The following is a 20,763-nucleotide window of genomic DNA, read 5'->3' on the forward strand; positions in this document are numbered from 1 at the left end:
GCACGTTCTCTGTGTACACCATACTCCTACTTGACCTATGATTCATGAGTACGAAATTTGAATCGCTGGCCAAAAAAAAAAAAAAACACAGATCATGAATATTTGAATCACCTATTATTAAATTGTTCCGCAAATACAATAAGGAGTGGTGTCATGTGACATGTCAAAGATGTGAGGTTTTAAAAAGATAAAATAACCTAATTTCTAATTAAAAATGAAAAATCAGAGTTTCCTTATCACATATTTGAATTCAATAATTATAGTTAATACAGGCATTAAATGTATATAGTATATAAACTATTAAAATTCAAATCAATAATTTTAAATTCATACTCTACTTAAGATTAATAAATGAGTGATTTTATAAGAATGGTTGATCTGAATTTTAATGATTCAGATGCTACAAACATTCAATGCCTATACTAAATATAGTCACTGAATCCAAATCCCCCTTAGCATAGTTCACCTAAATATGAAAATGTGAAGTGAAGAAAATTAATGTAAATACAAAAAAGTTGAGATATATTAATTAACTTTTTTATGCCAAAAATTTTATTAATTACCTTGATCTGCTCAAATTTTAAAAGGAAAATAAACAGTAAGGCTTTAAAATATTAAATTAATAATAGTTAAATCTCGACAAAATTTTTTAAAAAAATAAATTTGTAGATATCTATTCAAATAATTATAAAAAAAATTTAATTGCAAATTAAGAATTATGTATCTTATTTACAATTAAAAAGTTATAATTATTTAAATAAAAAAAGTACAGTGCAACACGAAACTTGGGATTTGCTCAAACCAAAGTAATTAGTTGGAAGAATTTTATTCAAGGATTTAGGAAGAAATATATTTTCTGATGGGTCTTTAAAGATTCTAAAACTGAAAATAAGTTGAATATGAAAAAAGATAAAAATATCCTTAATTTAAATATTTAAAAAAACCCACCAGCTACCATCGTTGGAGCACCACCATTAATGACTAGAGCCTCATCAGCTATGGTAGCTATTGGACCTCCGTCGCTAGAGTTTCAGTAGTTGGCGGTGGCTAGAGAATTAAATTCTTTAAAGGTGGCTAAAGTAAGTGCAAAACCCATGACCCCTTAACTTACTAAAAGATTTTGGACCATCAACCCATTCAATCATATAATGTATAAAATTATATATATAATAAACATTATTTTTAAACTATTTAATTATCATATTATTTGTTAATCACGTAACTTTACTTATTAATATCTTAACAAGACTTATCAATTACTTAACTTTTCTTGTTAAGTCTGTAATTCCTACAACAGAACTATATTACTTGTTAATCGCATAATTGTACTTGTTAAGATCTTAATAAGATTTGTTAATTACTTGAATTTAGTTGTCAAATCTATGACTCTTTCAATTAAGTTGCATTACTTGTTAATCATATAACTTAACTTATTAATTGCGCAACTTAACTTATTAATTATGTAAATTTACTTGTTAATTCCATGACTTCCTCAAAATTATTTATATAATAAATCTTATTTTTAAATCTCTTGAGTATTATGACAAGAAGTATACTTGTTAAAAGCTTAATATAGCTTGTCATTTCTTTAATTTTAATTGTTAATATTATATTTATTTTTTAGGGTATTGCTCTCTCTCTCTTTCTCTATATATATATGTGCTTATATAATTGAATATTTAGTTTGATGAATACTGACAAAGGAGACTCAACTATCTTTATTTTTGTTATTTGACAAACTCAATTTTTTATGTAAATTATATGTTTATTTAACAAGTGACAATAAATAATTGACAAATATTGTTAAGGAAATAATAAGTAAGGTCATGCAAGTAACAAGTAATTTAATTGCTTTTTTGAAACAACAATTAAACAAGTCTTGTTATGGTATTGATAAGTCAAGCTACGCAATTAACAAGTGTTATTACGCGATTAACATGTAAAGTTACATGATTAATAAGTAGTACAGTTCAATTGAAGGGATCATGAATTTGACAAGTAAATTCAAGCAATTAATAAGTCTTATTGAGATATTAACAAGCACAATTACGTAACTAACAAGTAATGTAATTCTGTTGTGGGAGTCATGAACTTAACAAGGAAAGTTAAGTAATTAATAAGTCCTGTTAAAGTGTTAACTGTAACATCTTGATTTTTATATAATAAAGAAATTGTGAAATTTAGGTTTTGAGGAAAAAAATGATAATAATAGGAATTTATATTATTTGAGGTTATTTAGAAATAATATTATGATTAGGTATTTAATTATGAATTTAAAAATTTAAATTTAAAACTACATAAGTAATATTTAGTTAAGATATAATACATAAATAATTTTTTTATGTGTGTGTTAAAAAAAAGAGAAGGTAGAAGGAATAAAAAAAAAAGGGTGGAAGGTTGTTGTTTCTAAGTCCCACATTGGTTAGATGAACAAAGAGAAGAGGTGCTTTCATGTATAAAAGGAGGGGGTGTGTGCATTAGGAAGCATGAGAGGCTAAGATGCAATTTAGAAAAATTGCAACTTATAGCCCAAAGGTTTGAATAATTAAATTTAGACCTATAATTTTTTTTAATATAATTTTGGGACCCACAATCTCATTTTTATATTATTTTTCTCTCTTCCTCTCACGTTGCTCGGCATTTTCTCACAAGGGGGATTATTTTCTTTTTCTTCAGGTATGTTCTAACTTTCCTGTTTAGATTAGCATTTAAAAATTTATTTAATTATAAAATTAATTTTATAGTTATTTTCTAAATAATATTAGCTTTCTAGTGATATGATTATTTTGTAGGATAGAGTAAATATTCTGATCAGGATTTTTTTATAGGATAGTTAATCTGATGATATGATGGATTAAAAATATAGGTTAAAACTCTTAAGGATATAATAAATATTATAGAATATTTTTTTGAGGTTGAAACTCATGTTTAAGAATTTTTGAGTTAAAATCTAGATCTATATGGTTGAATTTATGTGGAATCTGAGATGTAGGGATAAACCTATAATTATTAAAAATTTATTTAAGTATGAATAGGTATTTTTGAGGTTATAGAAAGGTGATTTGAGGCTTCAGGATAATTTTAAAATTTTTAATTTATTTTTGGACGAATTTTTTTAGAATATGGAAGGATGAAATTGTGATACTAGAAGTGATTTGATGATAAAAAAATAGTTTATTAGGGTACGAGAATTTTAGAAAAGAATTTGAAAAGTTAAATGAGGCATAAATCTTAAATTAGTGTTAATATGAATTATAGATCTAAGACTTTCTAACTCTTTAAATTAGAGTTATTTATTTTAATGTAAAATTAATATATAGTATTGTGAAATAATTATGTAGATTATATTGACAAAGATAGTGGTGAAAAAGGAGTTGTGAAGGGGAACTTGTTATTCAAGACACAAGGTAACTATTATTAATGTGTTGTGATGGGTATTTTTGTGAATGGTTATGTGTTTTTTTGTTGTTTGAAAAAAATTATGAATTATTAAAAATAAATACTGTATATACTTGTTTGAAATTATTGCCAAGTGGGTTAAAAAATTTATTTTTGTTTATCATGATGAGATATTATTGTTCGGATATATTCCTGTTTGGATATTTGAATGATGTATGACTTGTCAGGGTATTTAATGTATAGTGTTAATAGGAATTTCTGTTCGGTTAATTATTACCATGTGGTAAGCCCTCATTGGACCCAATGAGTGGCGTGTCGCTTGGTCCAACTCACCTTTGGCCGGGTGATTTGGCGTCAGAGCATGGCGAAAGGAGGATATAAGGTGCAGTCATGCAAATTAAATACTTGTTCGATTTGTTTGAAAGTATTGTTCGGTTAAATGTTTTGTGTGCCCACTTAGCAATCGCATGATTAGTTACATCCGCATGCATCATTACTGGGACTTTTAAGTCTCATTCCTCATGGTTAATATTTTTATAGGAGTGAGTCTGACCGAGAAAGCACCAGAGGTGTAACTATGGTGTATGAGACACCATCTTTTACGTTGCCTCTTATTTTAGATTATACAATGTATCTTGTATCAACTTAGGACATATCTTCTTTATAGAGCATGTAAACTCTAGTCCTTTTTATTAAATGCATCTATATGTCCAAGAGGATTATGTCTGTCCCTTTTGATCCATGACCTGATTTAAATAACATGCTATGAGGATCATGTATGTCCCTCATGGTTCTAATTGCTTTTTGAGATATTTTAAGACCTGTGGTATATTGTCTTGGATGTATCATGGTAGAAATTTTTCTACCATGATAAGGGTTCAATGAAAAAAAAGAAAGTAAAAAAAAGGATTTGTTGAATTAATAATTTGCGAAAAATCGATCTGTAAATTTGAGGGTATTACATTAACAAGTATAGTTTTAAAATTAACAAGTAATTTAGTTCTATTGCAAGAGTCATGGGGTTAATAAAAAAAGTTAAATAATTAACAGGTCATATTAAGGTATTAATAAGTAAATTTATACGATTAACAAATAACGTAATAATCAAGTGGTTTGAAAAAATGTTTATTATATATATAATTTTATACATTATATGATTGAATGAATTTAATTCTCCAACTGTTGATTAAACCACCCCCAATGGTAGCTAAAACTCATTAGCCTTTGGCTCACCAAAAGATTTTGGACCACCAAGCCTTTGGCTCACCTTGACCACTTTTGGAGAATTAAATTCTCCATAATTTTCAGCTACTGTTGGAGATGGTCTAGTCAACAGTCGGAGCTCTAACGACGAAGATTCAGTGACTACCGTCACTACGAGGCTTTAATCATTGATGGTAGTGTTTCAGTGGCAGTGGCTAATGGTTTTTTTAAAAAAATATTTAAATTGAGTGTATTTTTATCTTTTTTAGACTCAACTTATTTTTAATTTAATATTTAAAAGCTGAACTAAAATTTTAAAATTTTTAAATAACTGCCAAAAAATATATTTCTTTTCAAGTCCTTAAATGAACTTCTCCTTAATTACTTCTCCAGCTACTTCGCTGATGTGCATCATGCTTGAGCGTGTGCAAATCGAGGTGCATTAAAGAGCAACCCAAAGACTATGTCTATCTCCCTGTTTTTTTTTTTGCCCCTCGAAAAGACCGTCCATCTAAGAATTGATCATGTATATAAATCTTAATTTTCTTTCTATTTATGTTCTCCTTTCTTCATGAGCTTTGATCCTACCTTTGGTAAATAATAAATATTTTTTTAAAAAAAACTATATCTATCTTATTTTTTTTTGAATATATTTTTTTATGTTTTTTAAAACATACTTTTTCACATACCAAATATAAAAGAATTAATATGCAATTTAAACCCTACACTTTTAAAAGATACTCTGCCGGTGTTGTATATTAGTCATCTTTTATAAGCATAATCTAGTTCACTTTATAAGTTATTAGTTAATGGGATTGTTTTATTTCAAATTAAAATTGCCAAACTGCCCTTAAAAAGTAAGAGAGAGAAAGACAAAAAACAATATTATATTATTTGCTAATTTTTGCTTTTTATTTGAGGATTATATTTAAAATTTCACTTACTTTTATTACTTATACTTTTGTTGTGTTAATATTAATGAGATTGGTAAAAATAACTTATAAATAGAATCGTAAGAAGTACATTTTAAATTCTAAATATTAAAATTAGGATAATTTCACTCTCATCATTAAATTTCAACAAACCATTAGTTTTTTTTTTTTGAAAAAAAAGAGACTTAATGTGTAATTTTCAGCAAATTCTACTTTCTCTCTCTTTTATACCCTCATTTGGTGAAAATCACTCATTAAGTCTCATTTTAACATATGTTTATTTAAATTTAACAACAAGAACAAAAATACTCTAACTTTAATTATTTAATATTTAAAATATACTTTTTAAAAGTTTAAAATTCAAATCGCTTTTGAATTATAGGTTTAAAATTCAAATTACATTTTAACCCAATATAGAATAAATCTAATTTTCATGGACAAAAAAGCATACATTCATGGAATATTGCACAATAATATCAATACCAATAATTGATATTTGATAATTATATTAAATTTGAGTAGTAGTTAAGGATTAGCCTCATTTGTTTTTTAACCGCATAATCACCATAAATTTAATTTAAAAAAACAGATAAAGCCACACATTGAGGTCCTGTGTCATGCAAGGTTTAATGGTTTAATGGCTCAAGTAAAGCATCAAGTAAGGTGTACCATTTTTGTCTTCATCGATCAAAATTGCGAGAGATTAGATCCGATGGTAACAGTAGGAAAATGTAAATTAAAACTGAACAAGCAACTTCTTTTACGAGAGATTTGCTGGCGAATCAGAAAACAGTATTGTTTGTCCTGGACGAGTTCTTGATCTATACTTAGTTGTGAGAACACGTTGATCTAATACCATTTTTTATCATTCTAGTCAATGTCTACACTACTGATTGATCTCCAGCAACACCTTCTGGAGTGCTTCAGCAGCTAGAGGAATGTACAAGCAATCTTGACCATCGGAATGCCTCCTAATCTTAACCAATTCATGGTCTTTAAACTCCGTCAAGTGGGAATTCAGTGTAACCTGACTGCTTACAAGGAATCGTTCTCGACAGACTGAGTAGAGATCATTGATTGGCATGCCTGGATGATAAAGGCAAAAATTTAGCAAAATATGCATGCACATGCTATTAGATGAAAAACAGCATATCAAAGAAATATTTAAGGAACTCGCCTTCCTCATCAGGATGAGAGAGTTGATGTTCCGCAAGAACTTTAAATACACTCTGGGCATTGGGTGTCAAACTTTGTAATACTATTGCAGCTGTTTTGACACTTTGATTGGCGCCACTCTGAGCGAGAATCAATGGATAATGCATGCCTTCAACCTTGTATGGGACAAAAGTAGGGACGTGATACCAGCACCAATTAAATTGTCTGTGAACCATATTCTTGTCCCAAACTATAAACAGAACCAAGATGGAAATTCTTAGGAAGTAGATATAAATGCTACAAAAGATTCTTTCACAGTAGCATATAATCCTATAGTCCACTTTGAACCAGACTGCCAGTGATATGAACAAAGGGCTTCAAACAATAAGACAACATACATCAAGGAAAAAAAAAAAAAAGGCACAATCGGTTCTACAACAGCATTCAAACTTATTTGTACTGTCAACTGATAAGAAATAAATAGGGAGAAGACAAATAAGGATCCTTGAAAAATATCAAGGACTTTTCACAACAGAGATTTTAAAGTTTACAACTCAAACTTTGCTGTTTACAATTTGTAAGTCCTCCTCGAGAATCCTTAATTGTCATTCTCCCTAAATAAATAACTACGAACATGTTAAAAAAAGTTATATTTACACGCTGAAAAAAGTAATTGAAATAAAGATAAGTAGAATGATACAAAGTTCCAAAAGTTGAAAAAATAACAGTCAAAGAAAAAGATTAAGGTACTTCTAAAGTTAGCACAGAGGTGAATTTTTCTTTATAAGATAACGAGTGGGATATTAAATATACTTACGAAGAGGAGCATTTAAATGGTCAATAGAGGCAACTATACGAATATGGGAACAAGCAGCTAGTCGAGCAACATATTGTTGGGTTTCAGAGTCTCTTAATCCGGGCCCATCAATATTGTGAATGACAACACAAACAAAACAATCTTCTTCCTCTGTTTCTGCCCCATCCAAAAATGCAAGAAGGTCCTCGATGGATTGAGAACTGAATGGCTGTTCACTTCTGAAAACTTTCTGTTTAGTTTTTACTTGATCTGACAATACTTCAGCTAATGCTATCACAACCTATATTCAGAAACTAACTTTTGTCATGCATCATAAGGAGGATGAGTTCTTAAAGTGAGCTCATATCCTCTTACAGATAAACATTATTTTTCTCCTTTTTACATTTCTTTTCTTGTTCTGTTAAAACACGCATCTTCAGAAATGTCAATGCTAAAAAGGTACCTGCTTTAAGTTAATGGCTGGAAGATAACCATTGATGACAACTACAGAATGTTCAGCCAATGCTGTCGAAGCAAAATCTTCAAGCATAGCCTTCTTAGACCCAAAGCCATACATTAGTAGAGAAAAATCACACCTAGCTCATGAATGGGGGCAAAAAAAAAAAAAAAGTGAGTGTCTAATCTACAATGTGGTACAATTTATCTAATCTGAAGTCCAAACAAAGCAAAAGCTCTGCGGCTTAGCAGAAAGAATGGGCATTGACAGAAGACATTAGCGTTATGAATCTCTACTTTAGGGAGCATAAGGCTTTGTGCCTTCGTTTGAATATTATTTTGGTCAAGGGATCCTGTGAACTCGTGATATTGAGATACGAAATAGATCTCTGTCCAAATAGAAAATGAGGTTTTCTAGATTATCATAGCATTTCAAGCGAAGTGCTTATAACAGTTATTTAATTCTGAGTTCATCCAAAGCATTTCAACAAAATTGCAGCTAAACCCATTGTGGTATAGCTAGAAAGACAAGAGATGCATGAACTTTAGTGTCAAATTAGCAATAAGCGCGAGAACCGTACCTTAAGGCAAAAACCCATTCAGAATGCATATTTTTATAGCTATCAATTAATGTGGCAATCTCCTTCTTATGCTTGGGCTCAATATTGGCTGCTGCGGCCCTCAATTCCTATACATAGGAAACATTCTGATATAGCAGAAACAAAGTGTATAGAATGAACAGGGATGAATCCTAGTGATTAAGATATATACCTGTTCATCAACAACGTCTATGTCGGAAATCTTGTGAGTTGATTTCTTGCTCGAGGAGCCCAATTCCTTGGCCAGAAAATAGTTTCTTGAGAATCCGAATTCTCCATCTTCCTCCTCACTGTCGACGTCCATACCTCTAAACCCAGATAAATTTCAAGACAGGCTTTTCGTCTTTTTGATCCCTACCTCAAGTGAAATATATTCACTAAGCTATATTGGGTTAACAAATTATGGCCAAAAGAGAGTTAAAAAAAAAAAAATCTTTAAACAATGGAGGTCTACGACAGGTTACGACGGTAGCCGACAGCGGTGGTAGGTAGCTGGGTGCCAAAGAAGGGGGCAGAAAGTGGAATCACGCGAAAGAGGAGGGAAGAAAAATGGGCGGGAAGGAATGCGAATGAGCAGGCTTCATGCCCCAAGGGCGGAGGCCGGAGCTTTGTTTCATGGTTTATATCTTTTCTTTTTTTTTTTTGGGGGGGGGGGGGTTGGGCCGGGCGCTTCGACAAATTTTGGGATGTGAATACAATATAGGAAAATTCCACCAGAACGATATTGGAGAAAGGGAAGGTTTTAAAACTTAATAAATAACCATAATTATAATTAAGATATTTGGTCCGTGCAGTTTATTGCCATGAAATTCGTTGAACTAATATTTAACAGAGCTGCTGTCTGTGGAAGTTTCATATGCAACGACCAAGAAAATTGCATTGAAAATTCTACAAATATCTCAAGTATCATTTAATTATAACTGTTGAACTTCTAAATATCTTGAAAGGAATCAAACTTTTTTAAAATGATAAATTTATTCAAAATTTACATTTACTTTTATTTTTTAAAAACATTATCACTCATTCAACACAATTCTTGCTAGGTTCACCCCCTCTCTGAGATCATTAATAAAATTAAAAACTTTGTTATAAAAGTCTAGATGATCAAACTTGATCATGTTTTTTGAAAAATTGATCTTTTTATCCACTAGGCACCTAAAGACAATTTCAATATTGTGAGCTACAATGATTTTCCATTGGAATGCATAAACCATATGGTTTTTTATACGATTTAATTTATTTATTTTAAACATAGTTTATCCTTAACTTTGAATTTAAAAAAGAAGAAAAAGAAGAACCCAAAAGCAATCAACCAAGCATTGTGATCAATAGTACAAGAAGCAATTCTCTTAACGATAAAGGTATATCTCTTCCAACTAAATTAAAATAAAGTTTTAAACTCCTAACTAACTTATCACCCACACTAACTTTAATTAGCATGTTCAATTTTAATAAATTTTTTTTTTTGGCTGTCTTTTTTTTTTTTTTTCCTTTCCAATGTGTTCGGCCTAACAGAATGTTGTCAGTTGGACGGCAAACTGCAGGCAAAGCCCATGCATTGATACATCCGTCACTTGTTATTCTGCTTCAGAATTTTCCTTTCTCCTGCAAAATTATCCCCTTCAATCTCATTCACCCTTCACTCCTCCCCTACCATCAAATCAAATAATCATTGGACAGCTCACAACCTAAAGATGATGACTAGAAAATATATATTTTACGTCATTTTTAAAGTCCATTTTGATCCAAAAGAATTCACATTCCATAGCAGTAATCTTATGGAAATGGTTCCTACTTCCTAGTGTGCAGACAGTCTCTGATGACGATAATGCAGGTTTGTCTGTTCGTTTGTTTTAAATATATTCCACAGCCTTGTTCTACTAACAGCTGGGCATGAGTAGGTTTGCCCTATAGGCCAAATGAACCGATTAGGCTTGAAGTCACTTCTTTTGAGGTAGTGGATGTTCCCCTTTTCATTTCTAATTTCACCTAAGCGGTAATATCGTCAACGATCATGCCTCCGGCAGAGTTTTCTGCTTTAGAAACAAAGAAGCACTCTGTGAGATATGTCCACACAGTTTCAGAGGGGGGTCGTCTTCTTCCTTCCGCTAGTCGCTGGAACTCCATAGCCCTTGACAATAACCTTGCCCCTAACTCTTCCACCGCTTATCATTCAATCCCCTCCAATTACTCTAAATCCGTTGATTATAATCTTGTTATCACTGACAAGAAACACTTTTATCGATTTCTTTTTATAGCAGCATCAATCGTCTTCCTTGTCGTAGCAGCAGTTCTTCTGGTGCACTTCCGATCTCAGGCTCACAAGCATAGGCACCAGAGGCCTCCAGTCAATCTCAAACTTGCAATCAATCAAGCTCTAACATTTTATGATGCCCAAAAGTGTATTAATTTGTGTCTCTATGTGTTTCGCATAAACCACATTGTGTGTTAATTTTATTTTTCTTCTAGATGTTATTTAAAGAGGAACTTCGTATGTGCAGCTGGACACTATCCAAGGAATAGTCCAGTGAAATTTCGAGGAGACTCAGGATTAGAAGATGGGTTGAACACACCAGAAAATCTTACCGGTGGATTTTATGATTCTGGCAATAACATTAAGTTCACCTTCACCACAGCCTATACAGTGACCTTGCTGAGTTGGACTGTGATAGAATATCAGGGTAAATATGCTTATATTGGTGAGCTTGACCATGTTAGAGACATAATCAGATGGGGTAGTGACTACTTGCTCAAGGCGTTTGTTCTCCCAAATGTAACTGCTCAAACCCCCTTGATACTGTATTCTCAGGCAAGATTTTTGGAATTTTTTGTACCATGATTACTATTTATCAGGGTAAATTGTATATGTGTGCATTTCTTAAAATTAAATTTCAGCAGGTTGGAAGTGCTGTTAGGAATAATAATGGTGAACATAATGATATAACCTGCTGGCAAAGACCTGAAGACATGACTTATGCGAGACCAGTTTCACAGTGCAATAGCTCTGCTTCGGACTTAGCTCGTGAATTTATTGCAGCATTATCCGCTGCATCCTTAGTGTTTCGAGAAGACAAGGACTATTCAGGAAAACTAGTCAAAGCAGCACAAAGCCTGTATGATGTAGTTACTACAGAAGATCCTTCGTTGCAAGGCAAGTACACGACGGACGATGATTGTGGAAAAGAAGCAAGAATGTTTTACAACTCATCTGGTTACGAAGATGAATTAGCATGGGGAGGAACTTGGTTGTATATTGCCACTAAAAACACATCTTATCTTCAATTTGCTACTGACACTTTCAAATTAGCCAAGAACAATGAAACAGGTTTGGACAAAAGCGTCTTCTATTGGAATAACAAGCTCGGTGCTACAGGGGTAACTTCCATCAAACCTGTGTATTGAATATTAGTGTAAGCTTTCTTCTTTTTATTCAATGGAACATTGAATTTTGTAGGTTTTACTATCGCGCATACTTTACTTTCAAGACCCTGGCTCGTCTCAGGATGCTTTGATTTTGTCATCAAACTTGACAGAGTCCCTCATGTGTTACTTTTCTATTTAACAAATATTCCAGCAAAACACCGGGTAAACTCTGATCAGTCATGACTTTGTTGTTTTGCGTGGAATTAAATTTAATTAATTGATGCTTAAATATGGTTAGTCTTTAAGCATATGAACATGCTATATGTTACAATTGTAGGTGGGTTGATCATCATAAAACCTGTTGATGACCCATTACTGCAATATGCTGCAACATCATCTTTTCTCAGTAAATTGTTTGGCGATTACCTTGATCATCAGAAACTTTCTGGTGCAAGTTGCGGCACTGATGTATACTCTTTGCAGATGCTTCATGATTTTGCTGCCTCTCAGGTAGATGCCAACTCTTTAGTCCTTAATTGCCTTATCAACTAATGTAAATAGAGGCTAACTTGGTTTCATTCTATTCTCTGTTCTGTGTTCAGGTTAACTACATCATGGGACAGAACCCGATTAAGATGAGCTATATGGTTGGTTATGGAGACAAGTTTCCATTGCAGGTTCATCATAGAAGTGCATCGATCCCATGGGATGGTCAGCCATATACTTGTGACGAAGGGAAAAAAATGGCTGAACTCAAAAGATCCAAACCCACAAGTTCCTTTGGGAGCCATGGTAGGAGGACCGGGCCTGCATGATAATTTCATGGATGATAGGAACCAACCAAGGTTCACTGAACCAACCATAGCAAGCAATGCCGGTTTACTTGCAGCACTTATTGCTCTTCAAGATCCTCCTCTCTCAAATTCAAAGGCCGTGGAGGACTCAATTTTGGGATGGAATTGATGGGCATATAATTGAAATGCGGCTGATCATTCCTTTTGATTCCCACACGGCCTTTAACGTCTTGTTCTCCAATGCTATCGTAAGACCATGAAAGTTCAGGAAAAAGAAAGATTTATAAAGTGAGTACTATCATTAGAGAGCAGATAGTTTCATTCGAATATTAATAATTGGAGCATAAGAGGATGGAGCAGGATATGAGGCTGTCCTTTTTCCTTTACTTTAAAAGGCTGAAAATTATACATCTGGTGCAATATGTTTGTGTAAATTCCTCTATTCTTTGTGGATCTCTCCGGTTCTTAAGAATACATTTGGCGAACATGATGCCAAACGTAAGATTCTGTTAGCAAAATTACTATACAAGATATTTACATATTCACATTAAAAGTATGTGAGAAACGGATATATGTGCAACATGAAACTGGGCAGTAGTTATTAACTTCATGCGGACTTCAGGTTTTCCAAGTCGTAGGCTTTCTGCAGAATGAACATGTATTGGGCAATTAGAATCACAGACAATTAACTGCACCGACAAGTAATATTTTGTTGTTTGGCTTACCAGAATACAATGGATATCCTCAAGAAATGGTGCGAGCAAAGAAACCAAAATCTTAATTTTCTCCGTTTGAGCGTCATAGCTTTCATCGTTTTCCCTGAGGAGATCTATGAAGGTTTTACTATCAGGCACTAGTTTCAAAGCTACCTGCATCAAAAGTATATCTGTTACCTTAGCAGATGATGAAGATTCAGAAGCAAGACAGGCACAATGTGTGTCAGCGTTATATTTAGTTGCGAAATCTAATGTAGAGACATTCACTCGAGATCAAGAAATGTAATACTTTGAAGGCAGCTGATGAAATCCACCCATGCCGTGGTTTCAGAGTAATGTTATAAGCCTCTTCCACTGCTTCCTCCATATTTTTCCCAGAACCAATTGACAGTGTCTGTAATAATGCTAAGGCGAAATCCAGGGATCTGCAGAGCAAACACTTCTTGTCTTTTTTTTCTAAGTGAACGGCACCCAATTCTTATAAGGAATAAGATACTGTATTGAGTATTGACATATCACCTTGTGAGCCAAACAAAGGCCTTGCTACAGCTGGCCCCCTTCTTTGCGTTCCCTTCCCTAGTCTCTGTTCTCAAAATCTCGACCAAATTTGAATTCAGTGAGGAATTTGATTCGAGAACCATTTCCAATCTCTGCAACGAAAGAGTTTCAATGGTTGCTCCGTGGATTAGCCTGAAGTGAAGGGAAAATAATTGAGACCTGAGAATTTAGCTGTGCCTCACCTTAATATTCTGATGAATATCTTGTCTCAAAACAGCCATCGTCGGTCCTATCTTATCTGCAGAAGCATCGATCATAGATAATGAAAACTTGTCAGGCCAACATTAGGGGTTTAAGAAGACATAGATTAAGCAAGTAAACGGACCCAGAACTTGTAAAACCAAGTAACACAGAGATAGGAAAGGTTTCGTGGGGACTAGAGCAGCTTCATGATTATCTCCAGGCTTAACAAGAACCAGCACTGAAAGCTCTTCAATGGCAGAGCTTAGCTCCGAGCGCGACCTAATCTCTGTACCCTTCTTCTGCTTCATTTCTCTCACTTTCCCTCCTCCTTCCTCCTCTTCGTGTTTTGTCCTGAGTGATCCTGACTCTGACCATATATATATATAGCTCACAAGTAGATTACCCAATCCTATAATAAATTAAATACCTTTGCCTTACTTCGACTTGCTAACTGTAATAAATTGCTCCAGAATAATACACAAACACAGAGAAGAGACTCCATGAAGGAGACACAACTACTAAATAAAATCAAGTGGCAGCCTCATTCACGTTGTTCGAGTCTCTTTATTTTTTGTTTTTTGTTTTCCCCTTGGAGGGGCTTTTATTCTTAATATCTTGTGCTATGATTTTTCTCTGTAAGCCGTTGATGGTGACCTTATATTTGACCTCAGAGTTATCGACTCTAATCCTCCTCCACCCTTGTGTCAATCTAGAACATTATCACTGAATAAACGAAACCCACCTAGGTCCCATACCTGAAAACGACATAAGCCATGCAATCTAGCCGTTGATCTCAAGGACGACTTGGAAACCGTTGTCTTGTGAGTTGCTTGTGTTGTTTGGAGTAACAAGTGGAAGAGCATGAGTGGATCGGAGGAGGGGGAGGGTTGCGTCGTCAAGTGGGCTCCACAATGGGCTGAATACGGCAATCATGAGGCCCATGGCATATGTTGAACAGTCTAAAGCAGTTTAAAGCAGTTTTTCGCAAAAGAATAAAGCTAAAGTAGCCTTTACTTCCACCGTCAGATTTGTGGATAAACAAAGCTTCTGTGACAGTAATCCACACTATTAGTATTATGTCATTCTTTTATATAACTACGCATGCATGTATATATAATACGCCATCATGTTTACATGTACAACGTTCAGTGACGGATCTAGCTTATTTTCTGGGGCAAATTTTCTTCTTCTTTCATCTAAGGGAGGCAAGATTTAGCTACAAATTTTTTTTAACCAATTTATAAAATAAAAAATAATAATAAAATCCCTCTAAAATCTATAAATGATAATTTAATCTCTCAAAATGATGTAATTCTCCTGAAATTCTTAGAGACTTTTATGTCATTAATGAATTTATATAAATTATCAAATTATCCTTGTTGAAAATAAATAATTCACAAATTTTATTTAAATATTTATAACTTTTCCTCTTATATTTACAATAATAAAACAGTAAATCACAACTTCGTATATTAAATTTTTCCTTTGCTGTTACATTATTACAAATATAAGAAAGAAAGATGTGAATATTTAAATAAAACTTGTGAATTATTTATTTTTAACAAGGGTAATTTAATAATTTATATAAATTCATTAATGATAAAAAAGTTTCTAGAAACTTCAGGGAAATTATAATATTTCAAGGGACCAAATTATTATTTATAGATTTTAGAGAAATTTTATTATCATTTTTTCTTTATAAAACATGGCCGTAAATTTTTGCAAAGAGATAAATATTTGTGGGGGACTCCGCTTAAATCCGTCCCAGATAACGCTACAACTGAGGAAGGCAACATCCTCTCACTGGCATGCCCCCGAGTTCAACGGGCATAAAACGCTATAACTCGCCCATTAATCTAAACTTGAGTCCTATTATACATAAACCAAACAAGATTAATCCAGGGTAAGAATTTGACACATATTTTATATAGTAGCATCAATTCAAATCTTACTCTCAATTATGAAGAGTCCGTGAACTGATAATTCGTATTTGTATAGAGTAATAATTGTTTCAGCATGTATATTAGATCCTATTAATTAAACACGTTGCGATTAGTTTAGTATATATGCACTGTATTGTTATTTTTATGTTTTGGTTGAGTGTTATACTGTTCCGCGATTATACGTATCCAAGAGCTTAGAGAAGGAGTTCTTCTCAAATCTAACAATTGTGTCGTAATTATGCTCTTGAGAAGTATTTTGCTGGCATTTAAATTTAAAATTGGAGTTACGAGTCTTTTACATGTAAGAATTGGTTTTGTTATTGCCTATTCTATTCATTATGTTGGCACAAAATATAAAAAGAGGAAAAGGAAAAGTCTGGCGGAAAATTGCGCGGATAATAATGTGATGACCAGGCTCTAGTATGCCTGTCTATGAAGCACCATCATGTCTATCGGCATGCTAATATTTGATTTTATACTAAATAATCTTATTCTAAATCTAGTTAAACATTAGAGGGTGATTTTTCACATAAAAATGAACATATTTTCTTGACAATAATATTTTACTTTGGTTGTTCATTTATTTAATAGGCTCCACTTCCAGCTTCTGCGCCTTGACCTTGAGGAACTTGTTTTCAAAAAATACAAATATAGTATATCATCATTGCGACGATCAACGCATTAATTTGTTGCATTGTTTATTGTGTTGATGACCTAATTGTTCACTAATTAGTGGATACAGTTTGGCATTTAAAAAAAGTTATACTTGCATTGGGCGCGCATAAACCAAGGACCATGCCCGTTAAAAAAGTGGAATAATATCAGTGCAAGAAACAAAGGGCGGGTGACAGCTTGATGCATGCATGCTTAATTAGATAGATTTATACTTTTATATCCTAAGCTGAAATCAACTACCCACTTTTTGGTTCAAGAGAGGGAAAGAGAACTGAGGGTGTTTGGCTTTAAAGTTTAAATGAACTCTTATTTGGGAGAATTTCATTAAAATTTTTAATAAAATTTAAAATTTCACTCCAAACTCAAAGCACTGAAATGAAATAAATTATTTTGCTTAAATGATTGAAATGCCCTTCAATTATAATTAACATTACTAAAATAATAAGTCAAATTATAATCTTTATAGGTAACATTATTAAAATAACAAACCAAATTACAATTTTTTACAAGTAATGTTATTATAATAACAAGTTAAGTTACAATCTTTTACAAATAATATAATTAAAATAACGAGTCAAATTATGACTTTTATAAGTAAATTAGTAAAATAACAAAGTAAGCTATAATTTTTACAAATAACATTAATAAGTCAAGTAATTACAAGTAATATTATTAGAATAATAAGTCAAGTTAAAGTTTTTAAAGTTAATACTATGAGAATAAGAAGTTGCATTTATTCTATTAATGTTATTATAAAGCTCATAACTTGACTTGTTATTCTACTAATATGACTTATAAAAATCATAAATTGACTTATTATATCAATAATTATAATTGAAAGACATTGTGGTACTTCAAGCAAGAGAATTTATTTCATTTCAATACTCTGAGCCTGCAATGAAATTTTAGAATTGTTTAGGACCTAATTGAAATTATATCACATCTAATGAACTTTAATAAAATTCTTTCCTTTTATTTTGTTTGATTCAGAAAAGAAAGGAAGGGGAGTTAATTATATATTGACAAATGTGTTCTCATGTTATTTTATTTTTTACAAAAAAAAATTATATTAGAATTTATTTTTATTTTTTAATCTTAAAATATTTTACCTTATTTATTTATGATATTCAGCCTAAAAATTTATTTATGATAGATTCTTGTAATTTGTTTTAAAAAAAGGGTCATTTGATTAATTTTAACTTATTGTCTCATTATTTTTAATATACTTTTTAATAGAAAAATATATCAGGATTAAAATTGAAGATATATATGTGACAACTAGAATGAGTAGTCAATGATAAAATAAGTAGTGTCATGTTTTTGTATAGTGGTAACCTTGAAACACAACAAAATTAAAGAGTATTTTAGTCATAAAATTTTTTTTTCCCTCGAAAAAACCCTAAATTAGAGGGAGCTTCCAACCAAACCAATTAAGCATGTATATATATATATATATAACATAGTGACAAACAAAACAGTGTAAGAGAAAATAGGCTTAGGTTACATCATAGATTAGAAGATCTTTATATTTTTGAAGTCGATCATTAATAGAAAAAAAGGTAAAAGTAAAAATGTCTTGAAACTTTTTCACGAGAAACACTTGATATCTTAAACTTTTTATTGAAGCAATATCGCCCTAAAATTTTTAAAAAGGGTGTAATGTTGACCCATCATTAGTATTGACTATTAAGCATGTTTGTTTGACTAACAAACGCTAATATGATGCTGAGTGGGATTAGCTTCTTTCTCTTGCATAAATCCAACACACCCTTTGTTTGTCCTACCATGCTTCTCACACCAAACCTAGAAATAGCCATTCCACAACAATTGCTTTTCATTGCATAAATGAGTTTCTCCTGTTCTTCCATAAAGGCTAAACTGAGCTTTATGTCATTGATGCTTTGTGTTAGTTTCATCTTATGATGAAGTAAGACTTAAAGATTTATCTTCTAAATATTGATTATGGTGTGATTCCTTACCTAGCAAAAACACATGCAAGTCCCATATAGGCTTTTAGCCAAAAGTAGTTGCACAAAAAGCATCAATCTACACAATAAGTTTGAACATTGGCCCGTGATCCCTTCCTCGCATCTATCTCATTATTTTAGCAATTTTCTATCCTCTCTACACGAGTTGTAAAATCTCCAAGTCAAACAAGGTTACCGGTACCAATTCACCTTAATCTCCAATTATTAAGGTAATTACTAAATTCATCAAATTTCACAAATGAGGATCCCAAGTTTTTCAAAATTCAAAACATCCACTAAACATTTGTCAATTAAAATCAGAGTAATTAGATGTATGTGAAAGTATAGGATGGCTTGAAAGTTAAAACATTTGCATAAAATATGAAAATAAGAAAAATTGTGTAGAAAAGCAAATGTGCACCGTGACTTATAATAAATGCGCTGTGGCATTAATGCCTCCACGCCATGCACCATGAGTAATGTCCACCTTATTTAATCATAATTAAAACCTGAATCCAAGGTAATCAAGGGATTAACTCCTAAAGAGATTACCAAGTTATAATTTTAAAGTAAGGGATCCTTAGTTTTTGCAATCTAAATTGAGTTAAATCTTTTAATTAAATCTTTAATCAAAGTAAAAATAAGTTACGAAAGCATGAGATACCTCAGAGGAGTGAAAGAAATTAAAAACAGTTGAAAAAAACTCTTGTTCGCTAAAAAATAGAGCAATGCATCGTGGCTTGTGCAATTGCGTTGCGGCTTATCACTCTTTGCATCACGTGCTACGGCATGTTGCATGCTTATGATAGCAATTTTGCTATCAAATAATAACAGAATCAGGCAACTTTTGACATGATCCATTTCTCTATTTGATGTTCGAATGACGTAATTTAGGTGTCTATGGAAAGCTCTTTTTATAAACTTATTAATGGCATGTGTTTTACTTCCAAAACAAATTACACTAGAAAGTTGGACATTTAAACACATTTCTACCACTTTTTCAACTTTCACAATCAAGAAGGGTGTCCAAAACTTAAAACAAGTATCATAAGTATTCTTAACACTTGGACCATATTTATTAGATTTAGAAATACTTGTACAACACACCATAAGTACAAATGAAACAATATATCTTAAAATCACTCTTCAACTCCTTATATACCAAAAAAAAGGTGGAGGCAATTTACATTGCAATTCGACATAACATCTACCAATGTAATCAAATTCTACACTTGTACTAGTATTTTGGCCCTATCAGTATTTTACAATTATTTATAATCAATGGTTTAGGGCCCAAAACACAAATCAAACATCACAAACAACCATATAATACATCCCAAATTGGCAATATATAGTCTATTACATAAAATAACAAATTTTAGAGGCATACATAGATTCTTAAGGCTCCACAATTTTATCCCTTTCTGTACTAGAGCTAGAGCTTGTAAAATGTTAAAGAAGGGGAGTTGATCTAACAACTTAGTAATTAAGATAAACCTATCTTATACAGTTGTATATCAATTTAAATAAACATAAAAGTATGAAAAATAGATTTTTTTAAAACATGCACTAACACATAGTTTCACATATATTAAAAAACACATCATTTCTCAATCAATTCACTTCCATTTAATCACATATTATATAGCCACAAGACTCTCAGACATATGATCATGACTTGATATATCAACATGACTTGCTACAACTCAATCTTGTGACACGTCATATATTCACATAGGCATGATCAACCATTCTTATATCTTTTTTATTTCTTTCGATTAAAACTGTGGGTTATAATACCAATTGTGTGGTGTGACCTAGCCAAAGATTACATAACTTACTCTTGGACCACGATTTCCTCCATTCTTAAATCTTTGGGGTGTCGTATACCCTAGATTAACCTCCTCAACAAATTGGTGAAGATAGCTAGGTTCTAGTCTCTCAATGAACTATGAGATAAGGCCGTGCTCTCATGCACTAAAAGGCAGCCAAAAATACTATATGAATTATTATCTATTCCTTTT

At 32.1% G+C, this 20,763-nt stretch overlaps 3 protein-coding genes across 3 annotated transcripts; 1 reads left to right on the forward strand and 2 right to left on the reverse strand.

Moving 5' to 3' along the window:
- Positions 1-6,237: 6,237 nt before the first annotated feature.
- LOC129303806 (origin of replication complex subunit 2) lies at positions 6,238-9,181 on the reverse strand. Its single transcript, XM_054943334.1, has 6 exons — positions 8,713-9,181; positions 8,523-8,629; positions 7,949-8,081; positions 7,507-7,786; positions 6,712-6,939; positions 6,238-6,620 (listed from the first exon to the last, which is right to left on the reverse strand). Exons 1-6 carry the CDS (start codon positions 8,842-8,844, stop codon positions 6,421-6,423), a joined length of 1,080 nt encoding a protein of 359 aa, XP_054799309.1. The 5' UTR covers positions 8,845-9,181; the 3' UTR covers positions 6,238-6,420.
- A 1,257-nt stretch (positions 9,182-10,438) lies between these two features.
- Positions 10,439-12,916, forward strand: LOC129303235 (endoglucanase 9-like). Its single transcript, XM_054942401.1, is given in 8 exon segments — positions 10,439-10,942; positions 11,042-11,313; positions 11,439-11,915; positions 11,995-12,087; positions 12,089-12,125; positions 12,241-12,413; positions 12,506-12,637; positions 12,639-12,916. Coding segments are annotated over 8 exon segments (1,800 nt in total). The 5' UTR covers positions 10,439-10,554; the 3' UTR covers positions 12,867-12,916.
- Positions 12,917-13,061: 145 nt separating this feature from the next.
- On the reverse strand, positions 13,062-14,715 carry LOC129303236 (glycolipid transfer protein 2-like). The gene is made up of 6 exons (XM_054942402.1): positions 14,297-14,715; positions 14,154-14,209; positions 13,933-14,063; positions 13,703-13,838; positions 13,423-13,566; positions 13,062-13,340 (listed from the first exon to the last, which is right to left on the reverse strand). The coding sequence occupies exons 1-6, from the start codon at positions 14,460-14,462 to the stop codon at positions 13,305-13,307; spliced, it is 669 nt and encodes a 222-aa protein (XP_054798377.1). The 5' UTR covers positions 14,463-14,715; the 3' UTR covers positions 13,062-13,304.
- Positions 14,716-20,763: the final 6,048 nt, after the last annotated feature.

The sequence above is a fragment of the Prosopis cineraria genome, unplaced genomic scaffold (genome assembly GCF_029017545.1).
Source record: "Prosopis cineraria cultivar Desert tree isolate PC_DT_omini unplaced genomic scaffold, ASM2901754v1 PC2, whole genome shotgun sequence".
Classification (NCBI taxonomy): domain Eukaryota; kingdom Viridiplantae; phylum Streptophyta; class Magnoliopsida; order Fabales; family Fabaceae; genus Prosopis; species Prosopis cineraria.